This window comes from Falco peregrinus, chromosome 1, assembly GCF_023634155.1.
Source record: "Falco peregrinus isolate bFalPer1 chromosome 1, bFalPer1.pri, whole genome shotgun sequence".
Classification (NCBI taxonomy): Eukaryota; Metazoa; Chordata; class Aves; order Falconiformes; family Falconidae; genus Falco; species Falco peregrinus.
The window spans coordinates 8,570,716-8,588,764 of record NC_073721.1 but is presented as its reverse complement, the minus strand read 5'-3'; the positions used below and the strand labels follow the sequence as shown (position 1 = coordinate 8,588,764).

At 36.4% G+C, this 18,049-nt stretch overlaps 1 protein-coding gene across 27 annotated transcripts in view; it reads left to right on the top strand.

Moving 5' to 3' along the window:
* KCNMA1 (potassium calcium-activated channel subfamily M alpha 1) overlaps positions 1–18,049 on the top strand; it is a 505,717-nt gene that overhangs the window by 338,664 nt on the left and 149,004 nt on the right. For all 27 annotated transcript variants that reach the window (XM_055802251.1, XM_055802256.1, XM_055802243.1 and 24 more), the window contains 4 exons: positions 10,952–11,062; positions 12,940–13,045; positions 14,475–14,557; positions 16,862–16,931. In XM_055802251.1, the coding sequence (XP_055658226.1) occupies positions 10,952–11,062; positions 12,940–13,045; positions 14,475–14,557; positions 16,862–16,931 (370 nt within the window). The remainder of the gene's footprint in view (positions 1–10,951; positions 11,063–12,939; positions 13,046–14,474; positions 14,558–16,861; positions 16,932–18,049) is intronic.

Genomic DNA, 18,049 nt, shown 5'->3' with positions numbered 1-18,049 from the left:
CTAGGTAGTTTTTTCATAAAGGTCCATGGGGGATTTTAAATTTAATTTACAGTATCTGCCTTGTAGTATATTCCTGTAATGAGACTTCTAAGGTCTCATAGGGCACAGAGCAGGAATGTTACTGGAGTCTTTGATTGAAGTTTCACCTGTTAACTCATTGTTGCATATATACCAAAATGCATACAAATATAACTGTACAAAATGTGACCGAGACCAAAAAGATACATTTCATGACGTGTAGCATAACGATGTCGGTGCATTACAACCCAGCACAAAAAAACCCAACAAACCAACAACCAAAAAAACCTCCAAAAAACCAAGTTGCCAAAAAAGGTACCAATCCTTGTCTTGAATTTCAGATTTGTAAGCAATGGGATCTGCTCTATAGGTAATGAGGTTCTTTCTAAACAGCTGTTTTGCTACTCTTTACAGAGCAGCTAATCGGAAGACTCTAATGTTTTTCCTGTTTGCCCTGATACACCAGAATCAGATGGTCAGTAGACAAGAAAAGCTGGCCACCTTGGTTTAGTTATATTCAGAACAAACAAATAATTCCTTCTTGCCGTAGTCACCAATAAATACAAATGATACAGAGAAACCAGACTGTAGTTACGAAGGCAAAAAATAGTTGATGTTCAATACAGATACATACATACATATCTATAAAAACTAAGGGGTAACTGGGAAATAAAATTCAGGGTTGAGAAGCAGTCAGAACCATGAAAAATATTGTTTTCTCATCCTGCCTAGAGGTATAATAGGATAACTACCTGACAGAGTTCTTGTGAGATTTAATGAAGTCTATCTACTTCATGCTTTCTGAAGATGAGAAATGCTTTTAAAATGCAAAGTAGACAATTTTATAATGAAGGTTAAATCATTACTGCTTCACGACCAAGCATTACATTGTCACACTGAAGAACATCTGCAATATTATATAGGAGATACCTCACTAAAACATTGTGAGACTTCCTAGATCACTAAGTAATAACTAATGAAAGCATATAATTGAAAAAAGTTATGTTTGAGTAATTTTGTTTGGGACAAAACTAGTATCGTTATGAACAGATAAAGTAGTTTGTAATGAAAAAATACTGGATATATATGCTGGAGGTAAAAGCTAGATGTAACATAGTTGGGTGGAGAAGAAAAAAAAATCTGATCTTTTATTATAGAAGTCTATAGCTTTTAGTTCGGAAAATAATACATAATTACAGATGTGTGTATAAGAGCAGGGGAAGTTTTATAGTTTTTGTTTGACTTCTTTTCATCAAACTGAAGTGGTATACACCTTGAGTATTAGTGGTATTTCCTCTCTTAATGATTTTTTTTCTTAATGATTTTAAAACCAGCAGCTGGCTCCCTACACCCTAGCTACACTTAGCTCTTTTCTTTTTAAGGCTTTTGATTTGACTTACTCTGTTTAGGCTCTTCCTTTTACCTGTTGGCATGACTCTCAAGTTAGTATTCACGGCATCATTTTTAAATGATATTTTTAAAGTGAAGTGGTATAGAAGGATGAAAAGGTACCTGCTACTCTATCACTGTGGATGAGAGACTATTGTTTTTAGAATGTAGCAATAAGCGTACAGGTTCCTGCGTGCGTGCATGCATACCTCTGGAAGGCTGGAAGAGGCAGTCATCACTTTGCCTTTGGATGGTTTTCTGAAGTGCTGCAACTAACCTCTTAACTGTGAAGTTCAGGCCTTAAGTCTTAGGAGACGGGGGTTTGCTTCAGGGGATTCTTGGTTTTGGATAAGTAGAGTTCTGCTGTTGCACTCCTTTTGTGGTATTTGGAACTCACACACTCAGTCCTAGCCAAAATATGAATTGCAAGGTAACCTGTGTTAATTCTTTTAAAGGGAAAAACCCCCATCCTACAACCCAATAAAAAAATAATCAAGATTAGTGTATTTATTAGTAATGTTTATGTTAGTCTGGTCTGAGAGTTGGTTACAGATCCAGATTTGTTGTAGCTCTACTAATTTATAGTTCTTTTATTTTTCATTTACTAATTTACTTGAGAATCAAGATCATTCTTATTCAGTTGTTTCATTTCAGTGTTCATATGATCAGACTGGATTTTAATTCTGTGAAATATTTTCCAGTTGAAGACATTAGGTAATTGTAAATCAGCCTGCCGAAAGCTCTAGGAAGCATATGGAAAGATCATTTGTAAACCGATGGACTGAAAGAGAGACTGAATAACTTATGATTATTTTTTTTTCAGTCTTTGCATTGAGTTATTGACTTGATTCTGTGGAGTAAATTCCTTTTGCCTTTTTATCCAAAACTGCTATCAAATCCAATGGAAACTCTTTATGAGGACAGCAAGCAGAACACAGCTTCACATGAATAGATACTGCCAGAGCAAGGGATTATTAGTAGTATTAGTATGTGTCTATCTAAACTACTGATCTTGTCCAAATAGTAAGCATTTATGCTAAACTTTGTTAAATTTTCAAAAGATTTTTGAAAAATTATCTAGAAGCATTACTGTAGTTAATATATAAGATTAAAAATTGTATTTTAATGAAATCACAGTTCTTTACTGTATAAGTTATTAAACCCTCTTGTTTCTCTTCTCTCATGATCTGCTCTGCTTCCCAGAGATTTCTTCAGATTTCTTAAATTTACAAGCCATAAATTAGCAAATCATCAACATATCAACAGGAATAATCATCTGTTAGAGATTCCTTCCAGAAGGAAACATGGGATTCAATAACTAAACTTCACAGAGAAAAATAAAAACTGTAGACAGATAGATATGGTAAACAGAAAGACAAACAGATAATTTAAGTTGACAGGCCATCTTGGACTCATTAGACATTTGAATTTGATTAAAAATTAGGAAAAAAAAAAAAAAAGGCTTATCCAAATACTTTGGCAAAGGTCCATTTGCTGCAGTAATGAGAGGCATAGCTCCAAAGAAAGTGACACTATATTATTACATTAAATAATATGATACAATATGTAAGATATTATTTTCCAGTGGGATGAGAAATGTAGTAAGAGAATGTGACATGGATTGCATTATGATCCCCAGGGGTGTCTCTATTTCCCATCTGCTAGCCATTCTTCTAATCCCACTGTTTCAAATGAAGTCTCACTTAGTGATAAAGAAAATCTGATGAGTGTTAAGTAGACTGACAGATAGAACTAATAGGACAAACTTTTTTTTTTCTTCCCAATTTTGCATGCTTATTAGACTACATCTATTCTTATGAAAGCAAGAAAGGGAATGTGGGAAGTGACATATAACAATATTATGACTTTAAAAAAATGTGTATTCTACATCTCAAATGATGTTCTGTTCCTACAGTAACAGCACTAAATTTGTATTTCTAATTAGAATTGTAATTCAACTTTTCCTTCGCTACCTAAACTTGAAAAAAACCTTTTGGGTTTGGCAACAAAGTAGCAGTTGTTGTTGTCAGACTTTTGACCCAGGAAGGACTGAATCTGGTTTATAATTCTGCTGATCTGCCACCTTCTACCAAATATACAGGTCGTAGCTTGAATTGTGGGCATTCCAGGGAGTATAATGTCAGATGGCAGAAGTTGTGCATTGATCAGCAAGTTTTAGTGAATTATGACTTTGTTTTCAGTTGGGTTCTCTTGCAGAAAATTAGTCATGATGTTTTAGGGTGATTTCTAGGAAAAGAAGTGCTTTTGCTCTGGTCATGAATGAAATGCTCAAAAATTTTAATGCTGTTGTTAACTTCTGCATTGCTTACAAAGGATTTCATTATTTTTTGACTCCCTAAGTGTTTTAAAAATTCATAAGGCAATTTGAAAATGAGTAATGGTGGGAACATAGGAAGCAATTTAGGTAAAATATTTTCAGTGTATTTCAAAAGCAATAACAAGGTGTTTTGTGAGTATGATATCTGCTGCTCAAAATACTACAAGAAGGAAGCCCAGAGTCTGGAGGGCTTAGAACAGTAGATTAAGGCTGTTTGCAACTGAGATGCTAATGCTGGATGTGGGGTTTACTCCTGCATTTTACTGTAACCTTTCTAGCGTGGGCTCCTTGTGCATGCCGTAGCATCTAATGTTTTTTACTTCTGTTTATATAAAAGTATTCACTTATTTCTTATGGTGATATAGTTGTGTTTTGTCTAAATGCTGTGGTATTTTTAATGAAAGTACAAATACTTTAGATAGTGTTACTATCAAGATTGAATGAAAGGATCAATATTGGTCCTCTACTTTAAGCTACAGTGGAAGTCTCTTAACTAATACAGACCCTGGAAGAATCACGCTACTGTGCTTTCTTCTCATTATTGCAGTTTCAGAGGTGTGTGTCATGCAAATAATATTAACTTTTATTTCTTAATTTGCTTTATTGACAAGCATTACGCAAATACTTAGATCATAAAAATGTAAGAGCAACTCATTCTGGTGTAACTGAGCAAGGAAGTGGAATAAACATAGCAGCTCACAGTGAATCACTTACGATAGCATACTGTTGCAGACAGATGCAAGCGAACAAAGGACTGTGCCATTTATCCAGGATCAAAGTATGTGAAACACACTCTATCAGCCTGTTCTCGTAGAAATCTCACTTAAGTGGACACAAAAATATTTGATGACCTGTGTAAGTGAGTTTTTATGTCTGTGCACTTTAGAAACAATTTCTAATATTTAAAGGTTGCCAGTAGCACCACCAGTGTTCACTGGGCAAGACTGAAACCTGGGGTTGCATAAGTGCACTTGTTATGGTATCATAACTTAATAATTCACAACTAATTAGGGTCCTATGCATGACTGTATTTTTGCCACACCTTACCAATGCTATATTTAACAGCATTTGAAATGATTCCTTCTTGATTCTTAGTTTTATATACCTATGTTGGTCACAAGGTAAATTATTATCTGCCTCAGAAGTAACTTTCAAATGCCCGACATCAATGGTTTCCCATTTATGTCGGTCTGATGTATGATCCGGAGCTGTTTCACTGCCTTATACTGTATACCATAGCTCTTTGAGTAGCTCTTTTGAGTGTTTTTTAGTCTTAACTAATTCCTCTTTCTTTACTCACAATATAAGAGAGATTTAAAAGAGGGTGGAACCTGTTGGAAAGAACAGATAGTTTCTGTCAGAATTAATCACAACAGCTTCAATACAGATGGTATGAGTTTTCTCTGGTTCCTAAATAGTTGGCAGCTGAAGCTATCAGGTCCAATTTACAGAAATCAAAGGTACCTCAGACATGTTCTCCCGTGATACAATCACATCTCCAGTCACAGTGCAGTCATATTCCTTTATGCATTTAAAGTTGATAGAAGTTTCAAAGTCAGTGCTTTTGGCTTCTCAGTAACTTCAACACTTTTGAAAATCTTAATCCTTCAGGAGTAAAGAGAATAATGAAAATCTAGTTTCAAACAGTCGAAGAACAAATATTAAAGTAAAGTTGCTGGGAAATTACACACTTGACAATTTACTATATCCTTCAATACTTTTGACTTGTCTCTTTCGTATTTCTAGAGCCCGGTTTGAGAATCAAAGTAAGAAAACAGCTTACAGTTGAATTTAAAATAAACTAAAATATCATATCTTCATTTCAGAGTATTTTATGCTCTGTCTTCACAGATGACTAATGCAAAAAGGCAAGTCTGGCAGTAATGCCTTTTAGATTCATACCTGCTTGAATTATTTTATTTTTTTTTAAACCAACTTGGTGTGTCTTTCTTTGGTCCAGAAATGTCCATTCCTGGTGTATGTTCCCAGTCTTTGCTTTCGTCATATATCCAATACATAGGCAAGTTTTTAATGGTTAAAATATTATGACGTGTTGTTCTGGCTGACTGTACACGTTGGCCAAATAAGTGCTCCTTTGAGGACCGTCCTTGAGTTCAAATCTTCTGTGGAAAAAAGAGAAATCATGAAATCATGACTTTACAGCACCTATTACACTATTTTAATCTGAGAGGGGAGTTTCTGTTAATGAGGCGTGCATTTAACTGAATAAGACAGAGGCACATAAGCACACATATATAAAGGTTTTGCTTAGTTGAACTGAATCAACAGAACCTTGAGTAATGTTAGGTAAATCATGAAAAGCATAAGCAGCTAGAAAGATATTGTAAACCGGTATATTTAAAGAATGCATACCGCTGTATTGACAAGACCACCATAGGTCTCTGTTGACATTTATTGACTTTTCTTAATAAGAAAGGGTGACTGAGGCCCATCCTTTGTTGAGGAAAACCAGTTCGACTTTAAAGAACCTGTTTACTTCAACCACAGCAGCCTGCTACTGGTATACTAGGAAAGAACGTAGATGGTTGATAGATAAAGGGAAGATCAGAACACTAAGCAGAAAGACCATAAAGAGATTTGAGCATATGTATTTGATATAAATATTATAGTTTTATGGAGACATCTAGATCAATATGTGCCACACTTCATTTAGTTACTTGACAAGTGAACACCATGTATTCAACAGAATGCTGAGCAGAATTTTGTATTTATTATCTTTGATTTATTATGACAGATGAGTTAGAGTGAGTTTTTTCAAGTTCTTTATACTTGTTCCAATAAAATGGATATGATTTCTTTCAAAATAAACAGGCAAAAGATTTTCTTTTCGTACTGTGTCCTCTGAAGGAAGAACCATGCAAAGATCCTTTTTGAAGAATCTTATTCGTGGTGGATCTGTTTTCATTTACAGTGTTATTTACATAGATTAAGTGAATGTTCTCAATTATCTCATGCCAGAATTCTAGATGGTTTAGCTTTTGCTTATTTCATTTTTTTGTCTTCCTGAAACTGTTTGTATCTGTGGTAGCTTTGGACCTTTTATCACCATTTTTATTTACTTTATAAGAAGCTAGAGTATTTTTAGCAAATATATCATTATGTCAGTAGTTGAGTGCAAAAGAATTAGGTACTGCAGAGAATTTAATCTGTGTAGAATCACAGCTGAAATTAACTGTGTAGAACTGCACTGATTTTTCATGTTTGGTTACTGTAATTGGTTTTGAGAATGATAAGTATATATGGGAGAGGATGGATTAGTCTACTTTTACTGGCTGATGGACTATGGCTCGTGATAAGCTTTAGATTCTCAAAAAAATTCTTGTTTGCACCATCACAGCCATGTGGTATGGATTCTCATTTGTATATTAAAGCAGTTTCACCTCTGATACATGATACCAATGACAGCCATTACTTAACAGAAACCTTGGTCCTCCTGAATACCTGTCAGCAATAAAAACGTCTGAATTCCTGAAGGATGGTTTTCAGTATTGTCAGGGAATTTCTAAAGTTTGTTTGTAAAGAATGGGAAAAAATTGGAAATCATAATAATTTAGCTGAATACTCTATTACTATTGAGGTTTTCCATGCACAAAAGGATAATGCAGAGGTTAGACATTTCTATTGACCCCAAATTAGTAATACAGTATTTTCCTACCAACTAACTCTAGCTCAAAGCAAAGGTTATATCCAGTATGTTGCCTTTTTTTAAACTCTCAGTGCGTGGAAAGAAATGGGTGGTACATGGGAAGGGAATGGTTATTGGAACAAACAGAGGAAGTTATAAATCTTCAAATCATATACAGGACAGACTGGAACAATATAAGCTCTCCAAGTTTTCTTAAATAATGTACCTAATAACTCTCTCTGGGCAAGTAAGAAATCTGTTTCCAATTTCTACAACTTCTAAGCAAAAATACAATTTATGTTTAAAGGAGATTTTTTGGTGGGAGTTTTCAACCAAAAATTAATGCACGTATCTCATTAAAAAACAGTGTTTGAAACGCAGGAGGTTTTGTTGCGATGACTGCTCAGGACACTGTCTCACACTACATAAGAACAACAAAGAGGACAGGAATAGATCACGTTCAGCCCCAAATGAGAGTGCTAAAATGAAACCATGGTGCAGATGCCTTCTGACACTTCAAAAGGATCAGTCCTGGTGCTCAAATGCAAGAGTGTTTGGCAGCCAAATATTTTATTTTCATTGGAGCAGACTGTTATGAAACCCTACTGAATTGGAATCATAACAGGATTGAATTATGTACCAAATGCATCTGCTTTTAGCGGGACGTTTTTGGAGTAGATAATGTCTGGAGGTCTTTTCAAAACTGAATTATATTGTAATCCTGTGATCCTATGAAAATTTCTTCTGCAGTAATTTGGGTTGTGCACTCTACCTGGCCCATTGTTTTTTCTCTTCAGTTTACACATATTTTTTAAATATGGACTCTAATTAATTACAGAAAAGGACCCATGTGAAGAGAAACCTCCCAGGAAGGAAGTAATTTTTCTGCACAGGAATGTGATGTAGCACAAGAACATTTGGGAAGACACCCTGCTAAAACTAACAGCACAGGATCTGTACAAAGCAGTTGCCTACAAGAAGTAATAATTTCTATTATTAAATATAATGCATCACCTATGCAAGTTGAAAGTTCAGTTTCTTAATTAGTAGTAGGTAGAAATATTTGAAGAAAATAATACCCATAGTTTAAAATTGGTCATCTTTGAAAATATGTACAAACAGCATAAGGAATACCAATGAATATTCTTAGCTGCTTTTTATTGTTTTCTTGGGCCTTTGAAGTTTTTGATGCTAGATGGCTTTACAGTCAGGAAAAGTGCTGAATACAACTACACACTTAGAACTTCCCAATATGTTAGTTTAATGTAGTGTATCAAACACAGTCTGTTCAGAATTTAGTTCTAGTAAACTATTTAGGTTTTAAACATCTCTTCAGAATCTGATGCTTTCTTGACATTTTCCATTTACATTGATGTATTGGATGGAGATTCATTCATTTGGTGGGGAGCAAATCGCCCCAAATGATATTTTACCCTTCTGTGTTGAAGGTTATTATCCTGACCTAACCATGAGTGCAATAACAGAGGCACACACGGTGCTGGCAGCCACGGCAGTTGGCCCCTAGGGAAACTGAGGCAGAGTAATTCTCAAGGGGGGAACACAGGCATGGTTTTATCCAGTACAGAGGCTGCTGCAAACTCTGCCAAGCTGCAAAGATCCTGGAGGAAACCTCTTACAGACCCCTTGCACCAAAAAAAGGATGAGCTAATATATTTTATGTCGTCTTTTCTGACATTGTGCTTACCACCTCATAAACTAGGAAAGCTTTAACTGGGGGATTTTTGTGTTTTTAAGTGTTTACAGCCCAAGAGCTCAGTGCTCTGTGCACTTACTGTACCAAAAGCTTAGGTTAAAAATTGAGCAAAATCTTACTGGAGGCAAAGCAGGCACTCTGGATAGCTGTTCAGCATTAAAAGTTCGTAGTATTGAGTCTTATGTTAAATACAAACTAGCATGATCAGAGTCTCATAAAGACACATATTTGTTGCCTGTTAAAAAGAATGAAACCATTGAAGTTTTTGACTGCTGCTATTTTAAATTTACTTCTGAGTCCTGGTGGTGTCACTAAGAACTCATGCAACGGGACCGTTTGGGTTTTTAATATTTCAAAATAAAGCTTTATAACTCTGTGCCATGCTATGTATGAAAGTGGTAATAGCAGAACAATATCATACAGCGTGCTGGATTGGTGGCACAGTTTCTTGTTTCGCTTTTCGGGTCACCGTTTGAACCACTGCAAAAGTGACAGTAGGTGATGGTGGCATTACTGCCTGATGCATATTACTGATGTATTCTTTGTTCTGCATAATTATCTCTTTTCCAATGAGTTTCGTGCACTTTTCACACGCATTTCATCAAGCATCAAATTATGAAGCAAGGACAGAGCCCATTACAGAAGTAATCATTGCTGCCACGTGTTATTTCTTGTTTCCACAGAACGGTTATGAAGTAGGGGAGACTGGGATGGTCTGCTTCTTACTCTTGGAATTACTTTGCTTCGCATTTGGCAGTTCAAATGCCAAATAAGTCTAAAATTGTGTGTTTGCAGTATTTGTGCATAGGCTATGTGGCTGTAATGAAGCTGACTTGCTGTTAGTTCTGGAGTTTTATCTATACCACTTTGTCCCTTTTTGTGACTTGCGTGAGCAATGTGGTTATTGGGAGCACTAGCAATGGGCGTATCAAAATTACCATCTATTTTAAAGCTGTGACAGTCATGGAAGCTGAGGTTGACTTTATTGCATGGAGGAAACACTGAGAAAATGTAGGATATTCTAATCACAAATTTTTAACTTTTCTTTACAGTAATAAAGGAGCAAGATCCCTTTAAGTCGGGAAAAGTGCAGTTTCCTAGGTGTTTTCTCCAGCCTCCAAAATTTAAAATATGGTATTCAAGAATGTATGTAGTTATATATTGTGCTTCCATCTTGCATGGTCAGGTACATCTCATAATGGAGATGTGGAGTGGTAGAAACCTCTGTGGCCTCGCAGTCTATGCAAACTGATTTTTCTAAGCCGTCTGTTGCTATGGTGCAATAAATAATGATTTCTTATTGTAAAGGACTCTCCTTGTAAGAGTTATGGTAGGAGAAAGATTTCTTTTTTACTGTGTATGACTTATAATTGGCAAGCTTTGCATTGCCTTCATTGGCATAAGTGTCTGCTTTCAACTGTGGAAAAATATGGTCTCATTAGGTCATAAACTAAAAATTTAAATAGTAAATGTCAGGTGAGGAGGTAAAGATGTGGAGAAAGATGTGTAAAATAAAGAAATAGGACTTAAAAAGGGACTGGTTAATACAATGTATAAACATATATATATATATATAAAAATGATGCCACTTACTGTTAAATGTATAATACAACTTGCCCGGGTGATTTGATAATAGCATTCTTTGCAGGTGAGTGTATATGTATGTGCAATTGCAAAGCACCTTTGGGAACTGATGTTTTCCTTCTCTGCCTTCATGGAATAGGATCTAGAGACACATCAAGAAGACACTAATACTTTTTTTTGGCCAATGAATTATCATTTCCTTCTCTGCTCACTCACTTGTTTTACCTTCTTTGCAAGATTAACTCTGATTTTTCTGTAACAGGCACATAGTTGTCTGTGGTCACATAACACTTGAAAGTGTGTCCAACTTCCTGAAGGACTTCCTGCACAAGGATAGGGATGATGTCAACGTAGAAATCGTCTTTCTGCATAAGTAAGTAATTTTTCAAGATTTGTCATCTGTTACTAAAACTCCTTAAACTGAGTCATATATTTTTATTTTTTTTTTAAAGACAGAGGATCTTTTAGGCTCCAAATACTCATAAAATTGTTTGCCTTTTGTTAACAGTGTATGTTGATAAGAGTTGTTTTCTGCAATTTCTTATAACCTATTGCTAAAGTGCAGGTATTTCAAGCATACAGACTTGAGACCCAGTCATGTCGGTTGTGAGGTAGATAGCTAAACACATAGTTGAAGTCAGAATGGAATTATGAAATTAAAAATATTGAAATGCTAATAAATATATGGGAGAATTTTCTTTAGTGTAAATATTTCTAGTGAAACTACCCAAATTGTAAAATCCGTAAAATAAGTAAAAAATATTGTGTCATATGAACTTATGCTATCAGAAAACACATGTTCATCTTTGATTTCACTAGAAAACAAATGCTCATGCCATATTGCAAAATACGTATCAAAAGAAAAATGTAGGTGCGGTTTGACTTTAATATGAATGGGATGCATTACTTTACAGACACAGTGAAGATAGAAAATAAGTTCTTACCACGTTGATAATTAGCACTGCTCTTTTGCCCATATATACATACCTATACACAAATAGTGTAGTGCATTTTTCTGCTGTGGGGTGTGGAATGGTGTCTTAGGGTGGTCGCTGCCTGCTGCTGGCTGCGCGTTACACGTATGACATGCAACGGGCATGCCTAGGGGAGAGGCTGCTAGAAATAGCCATGTGGTAGCGAAGGGACTGTGAAAGGTCTTTTCTGCTCTGGAATGGCATCTGTTTAGATGCGTTACAAGCTATGACTGAGTAGTATTTTTGCATTTTGCAGCAAGTTCTTGTCTTGTTCTTCTTGTCAAAGAAAATGATTAATAAGTTAAAGAATCATTTGTGATGGTTTGACAAAGGAAGCTGAAAAACTAAGAATCAGCAGCATTTGCACAATTTTTCTATCTAGTCCTTTCCAATTGACTAGAGATTACATCCTCAAGTCACTAGATGGTTTGCTTGTTTTCCCTAAATAATAACACGAATTGACCAAGAGAGAAAGCAGAGATGCAGATGGGAATCAGGAAGCTGTAGGTATGTGAAGGGACCTTAGTACCTGGCTACTTGTTTGTGCCTGCTTTCCTTTGTACCTTTACAGGCAAAACATTTGCACGTATGTTTTCTTTTCTTGCCAAATCTAGCATCTGGCATGACCAAGATCCCACCCACTTACTATGTAGCTATGAAATCCCTTCCGTTTTAATGAGTGGTAGCAGAGAAGGTTTTTACAAGGTTAGTGGCATGTTGTATGATAGGTTGTGATTTGTTTATTTTTTTCTTGTTTATGGCAAAATGAAATGACGCAGAGTCACAGCATAATTATGTTTGTTTTAACTGTAGCTCATACAGGCCACTGGGTCCCTTATAGGGTTCCCTTTCCACCATTCGGTGTTTTCGCTTTGAGCTCTCTTATTGATGCAATCGTTTGTTTTGAGAATGGTGGGGACATGCAGAGGATGAGTGTCTTACTAGACGATTTCTGTCGAGAATGCTGTGTGAGGGTGCTTCTAAATGTTTGCACTGACTCTTCTGGATTCACGTCTGTGAGAAACTGGGAATCGGTGAAGGTGCAGGGTAGCCCCACGAAGTGGGCTGGAGAAGCTGTGGACAGAAGTGAGGAAATGAAAGCACTGGAGCGTCTCTGAAGCACTGCACGCGGTTTTCGCACCATGGGAAAAGCCCCAGCAGCCGTCTGAATCCCTAAAATAAACAAATGGGTTGGGTTATAAGTGAAGGAAAGGGGGCGCTTATGGAAATGTGACTTCTCATTTGCTTTTGTATCGTCTTCCTCTTCCCAATGCAGTATTTCCCCTAACCTTGAGCTGGAAGCTCTTTTTAAACGACACTTCACTCAGGTGGAATTTTATCAGGGTTCAGTCCTTAATCCCCATGACCTGGCGAGAGTGAAGGTAATGGCTCTATTGTTCTTTTCTGCTAATTGCCTTTTTTAAAGTGCTCATTGTGTTATTTGGAAAAAAAATACAGTAAAGCTCTTCCTCATGTAACCCCAAAATATTGTTTATCCACCTCCATTAGCTTGTCTGATAGATTAGAATATCTACCTTTATAAACTTTGTTTTCCCTATATCTTTAGATCTTCAAAGCTGCAGTAAGACTGTGACTTAAGATACGTTGTCTGCCATTCCACTGATCTCTTTATGAATTTTTCATTGGGGTTTAGTTCAAGAGTCTATTTTACACTAATGTTTGATATAATAGAACATTGTCTTAGAGTAATCGCTTAAAACACTATTGTCTTACCTTAATCGGAATGATTAGAAAATAATTTTTCACCTGTCAAACCCTTCTTCTATTGTCTTAGAATCCTGGGGGGGGGGAACCACCAAAAAAACCACCACCATAATTTGAGATTTTGGTAGCTAAAATGAGATGGTATTATTGTCTAGAATTCTCTATGGTAAATTACTTTGTACTCTTAAAGCAGAGGATGAAAGTTAAATAAATAAAAAAAAAAAAGACAGCAAACTGTCAGATACAGCATTAACTCTTCTGTGGTTTGTTTTTTTATTGTTGGGGGTTTTTTTCTCCTTCTTTTTAATGGAATGTAAACTGGCTGCTTAAGCCAAGAATATTTTAGCGCGATGTTAACAATTTCTGGAGCTCCAGTCATGTGTTTTGTCCATTTTGTCTGCAGAAATTGGTAACGATTAGTAGTCCGGCACCCACTGTTTCAGTTCATCAGAACAAAATGTTCCAATTATGACCATGAAATTGTGTGTTGCTATTTTGTGTACCACCCTTCTTTGCGTTGGTGTTTGGTTGTATACACTGAAAAATACTTTTTTCAACTGCTTTAAGTAGAGCTAAGGTTTGTGTGAACATAGAGGTCCTGTGAGCAGATCAGTTCTCCTCCTCATGCTTTGTAAAACTGGTGCTCAGATTCTAAATCATCAGTTCAGCCTCCTCTTCCCCTCTCTGATCAGAAGGTGCTTGAATTCCCAAACAGAGCTGCAGGGCTTGTGGGACTGCTGTACTTGTATAACAGGAACTTCCTATGGATTTAGGGGTCTAAATTTCACTATCTGGTTACAAAAGATATGTCCATTAACACCTTCATGATACAGCGAGTCAGTAATTGAACTACTGACCTGAGTTTGAGCATCATCGGGAAGTTTCAAGAGCTTGCTGTGTGTGTGTGAGAGCTGTTACAGCCGTGCACGTGAAGTCACGTTAGCCTTGGAACAGTTTTGATTAGCAGTATTAAGAACTGATGTTCACACTCGTGGTGGCAGTGTTGGATTCTCTAATACTTTACAATGAAAGAAGAGCTGGAAAGAGATGTTGCTATTTATGGTTGCTTTTTCTTTGGTGTCTCAGATAGAGTCAGCAGATGCGTGCCTAATCCTTGCCAATAAATACTGCGCTGACCCAGATGCTGAAGATGCCTCCAATATTATGAGGTAAACTCATTAGTTTTTAATACGTTTTTGATTCTTAACTCTGATAAGCTAACTTCTGGTGTCCAGATAGGCTACAGCCACGCACAGCTTTATTGCTCGTCTGTTGCACTTGAAGAACATTGCAAGATTATTATTATTATTTTTAGTGGACAAATGACAAGATTGTCTCCAAAGTTCATGGAGGAGGATACCCTGAATTCCTGTCTAAGCTGTTTTAATTTACCTCCTTTTAGAAAAAGTGCATCAGGAGAGGTGCTTGGGGCACGATCTTTGGTACTCAGTCATTTTGCAGGACCTAGGGCTGAAGTGTTCATAGCGGAATGCGGCCCCACGAGAAGGGAGGGGAGAGGGAATGCAGCTGTGTCCTTGGACAGTGTTACGTGAGCGAATGGGCTGCTTGGGCTGCTGCTAACTGTGGGACACCAGGACCCTTTAATCACTTCATACCTCATTGCTCCTTGGTGTATCTGCTCCTACAAGTCACCACACTGCTGGGGGGATGGCAAGGTATACACTTCATGATGGTAATGAAACAGTGGTCTCCTTGCTCCATCCTCCTTTTTTCCACCAAAGACCAAACGTTACTTACTTAGATTGACGAGGCACTTACCACATTAGGCACCACCAGATCTTGTCCTGCTTTCCCCCTTATATTCTCTGAAGGAAGGAGATGAGTCAGTCAGTAGATGGCAGCTAGAGTTATAGCAAACCTGAGCGAGTCCACTGGGGGAGGTTTCTTCATACAGCCCTAGTTTTCGTGAGACCAGTCGCTCCTTTTAAAATTAAAATGTCAATGATACATTGAAAATCTCTAACATAGGATTGGTCAGTGTTATGAACCAATTTCACTGGCCTGACAGATGTCTGCATGCCGTGAATTGAAGGAAGGGGAGAAATTAAAGACAAATTAGTAAAACTGCTTCTCTGGAAAAAGTTCACCGTGCGCAAGAGCTGTGACTGTCTGTGGCAGATGCGGGGCTTAAATATGCCTAATTTCATTTTCCAAACGTGCTTTTGAGTTGCAATGCGAGAAACTTTGAGTTTGACATTAATTGCATAAATACGATAAAAAAATATGCCAATTGCAGATTAGTGCATTCTTAATTAATTTAATACTTTTAATGTAATAAAAGGCAGAGGTGTTATTTTGAGAGTAGAATTCTCTTGTGTTTTCTCACATTTAAATTAATTTAATTCAGCAAAACTGAATTTTTAATTAAACAATTCAGCAAGAAATGGAAAATTAGAAGGAAGACTTGTTTTCTCCTTCCAAAAGTTTAAAATCAGGGATAAAACTTTTTTTAGCTGTTTCATGCTCTAGCTTTGTTAAGCTTCAGAGCACAAGCCAAACCAGCAGTTTGCAAGATACTTGGTCCAAAACACCCTTGTAAGCAGTTATGGCATTCAGAATCTTATAAAAGTGATGATTCTATAATCGGATTTTAAAAATTGTTTTATCTTCTTTTTCTACCTTTAGTTTGTAATATACAGAACTATTATTTTTTTCAGCCTATCTCTTTAGTTTTGCTTAATGCTTTTTTCATTTTTAAATTGTAAATTGCTCTCTTCATAACTCGTTATCAATCTACTAATTTCTAAAGTATTTTTGTTTCCAGCCATTTTTAAGCTGTACACAGTTGAGTATATTTTAGGCTTATTAAATAATTAAGAATGCAGACAAGCTGCAGATTATGGAAACAGCCACATACTTTATAAATTCAGCAGTCAGGTATCAGTTTCAATATTGAGCTTTGGAATAACCCGTAAGAATTAAGATGAATTTGAATGTGGATTTATGTCAAACAAAAGCAGTATTCAAGGTGTTTAAATATGATGAATGTCTAGCAACTATAAATAAAAAATATGTGGAGGGACTGAAAAAAATGGGTTCTTTTCAGACGTCATTGGAAAACTTGATCAATTATGTTGATTCAAAGATGTGAAGGTAGTCAGTGAATATGACATAATAGTTGTGTGTTATTTGCTTATGAGTACAGTCTCTGAACAGAGATGCTTAAAACAAGCCTCTCTTTCTGCAAATTCAGTAGGAGAAAACCGGTCCATGGAGTAATTCCTGAAGTTTCATATTTTCTAGTCCTAGCCGATGGTTATTAACTGAATTTGACTAGGTGTAAGTATTCCATAGGTCTGACTTAAATTAGTATGCTTTACAGGCAGATGAAGAAGAAGGTACAGTTTTAATTGTGGGACTTGACAACACAGTAAAGTAGAGCTATTGGGATACATTATCCAAATACCCCACCAGGGAGAAGTTATTTTAATTGTTTTTTCTTTTATTTCTAGAGTTATTTCAATAAAGAATTACCATCCGAAGATAAGAATTATCACTCAGATGTTGCAGTATCACAATAAGGTAATGTGGTGACTAAAAGTGTCTTTAGAGTTTTTTACTGCATTGCATTCGCTCATACACAGTTTTTCTAGCCTCACTAATAAAAGGCATTTTTCTTTCCAAACAAAAACATCCTAGTAAGCCTTGTTGTGTAATCCAGCAACAAGGTAATGCAGTTTTATTTGTATATGCAAGGGATGTTACCAAAATCTTGGCACTTAGTAATTGTCTAGGGTTTAATTCTCTAAGCTACGGTATCCGTAGTCCATAGTTGCTATTGATTCCGGATAAGCTTTTTAACCACTCGGCTGATAAGAGTTTTGCTCGGCTTATTTCACTAGAACTACCCAAGACAAATCAGTGGCTGCTAGGCAGGTCATCTGAAGTCAGTTCTTGGTGGACACTTAAAGAAAAAAGCATAGAATTATTGCCCTGTTGGAGATCTATTGTGAGTTTTGTGTTACTTACGTGACAAAGTAGACCTGAAAAGTAGCAGGTACAAGATAAATAAAATGAAGTGTTTTTCCTATAAAACATAGTTCAGTTGTGGAATTTGTTGCTAAAAATATTGTGAAGATCAAAATTATCAATCTGCTGTAGTAAGGAGTCTGGCAAACTTTTTATGCTAAAACTGTAGCCTTTAAACACAATGAAGTTAATTCATTTAGTTCTGAGATGAGAAAATCCATAAACTGCTGCTTAACAGGGCTACGAAGAATATTTCAGAGGACAGGCTACTCGTATGTGACCTGCTTCTTTTATTATTTCTAAAAGCATCAACCACTGCCCAGTGCTGGAGACAGAGCTTGGCTGGGTAGACCTTCATCTGATGAGATATGCAATAATCCTGGTACTTAGAAGGTTTGCCTGCGAACAAGTCCCTGCACATGCAACCTTTGGCTAGAGCAAGAGCACTTACTGTGGCTTGCGATGTTCTCCTCCTGTACGGGAATGGAAGGAGCCTGTCTTTTTTTATAGAACTCAAGCAAAGTGGTTTTCTGCTTTAAAGAGATTCAGAGGGAAAGATCTTTTATTGTGTTTTCAGTGAATGTGTCTTCAAGAATAGCTGTTATCAAAGCACTGAACGGTGATTCTAACATAAAGAAGGGAGACAAGCGCAAAGGCTTCTGTGTTTCCTT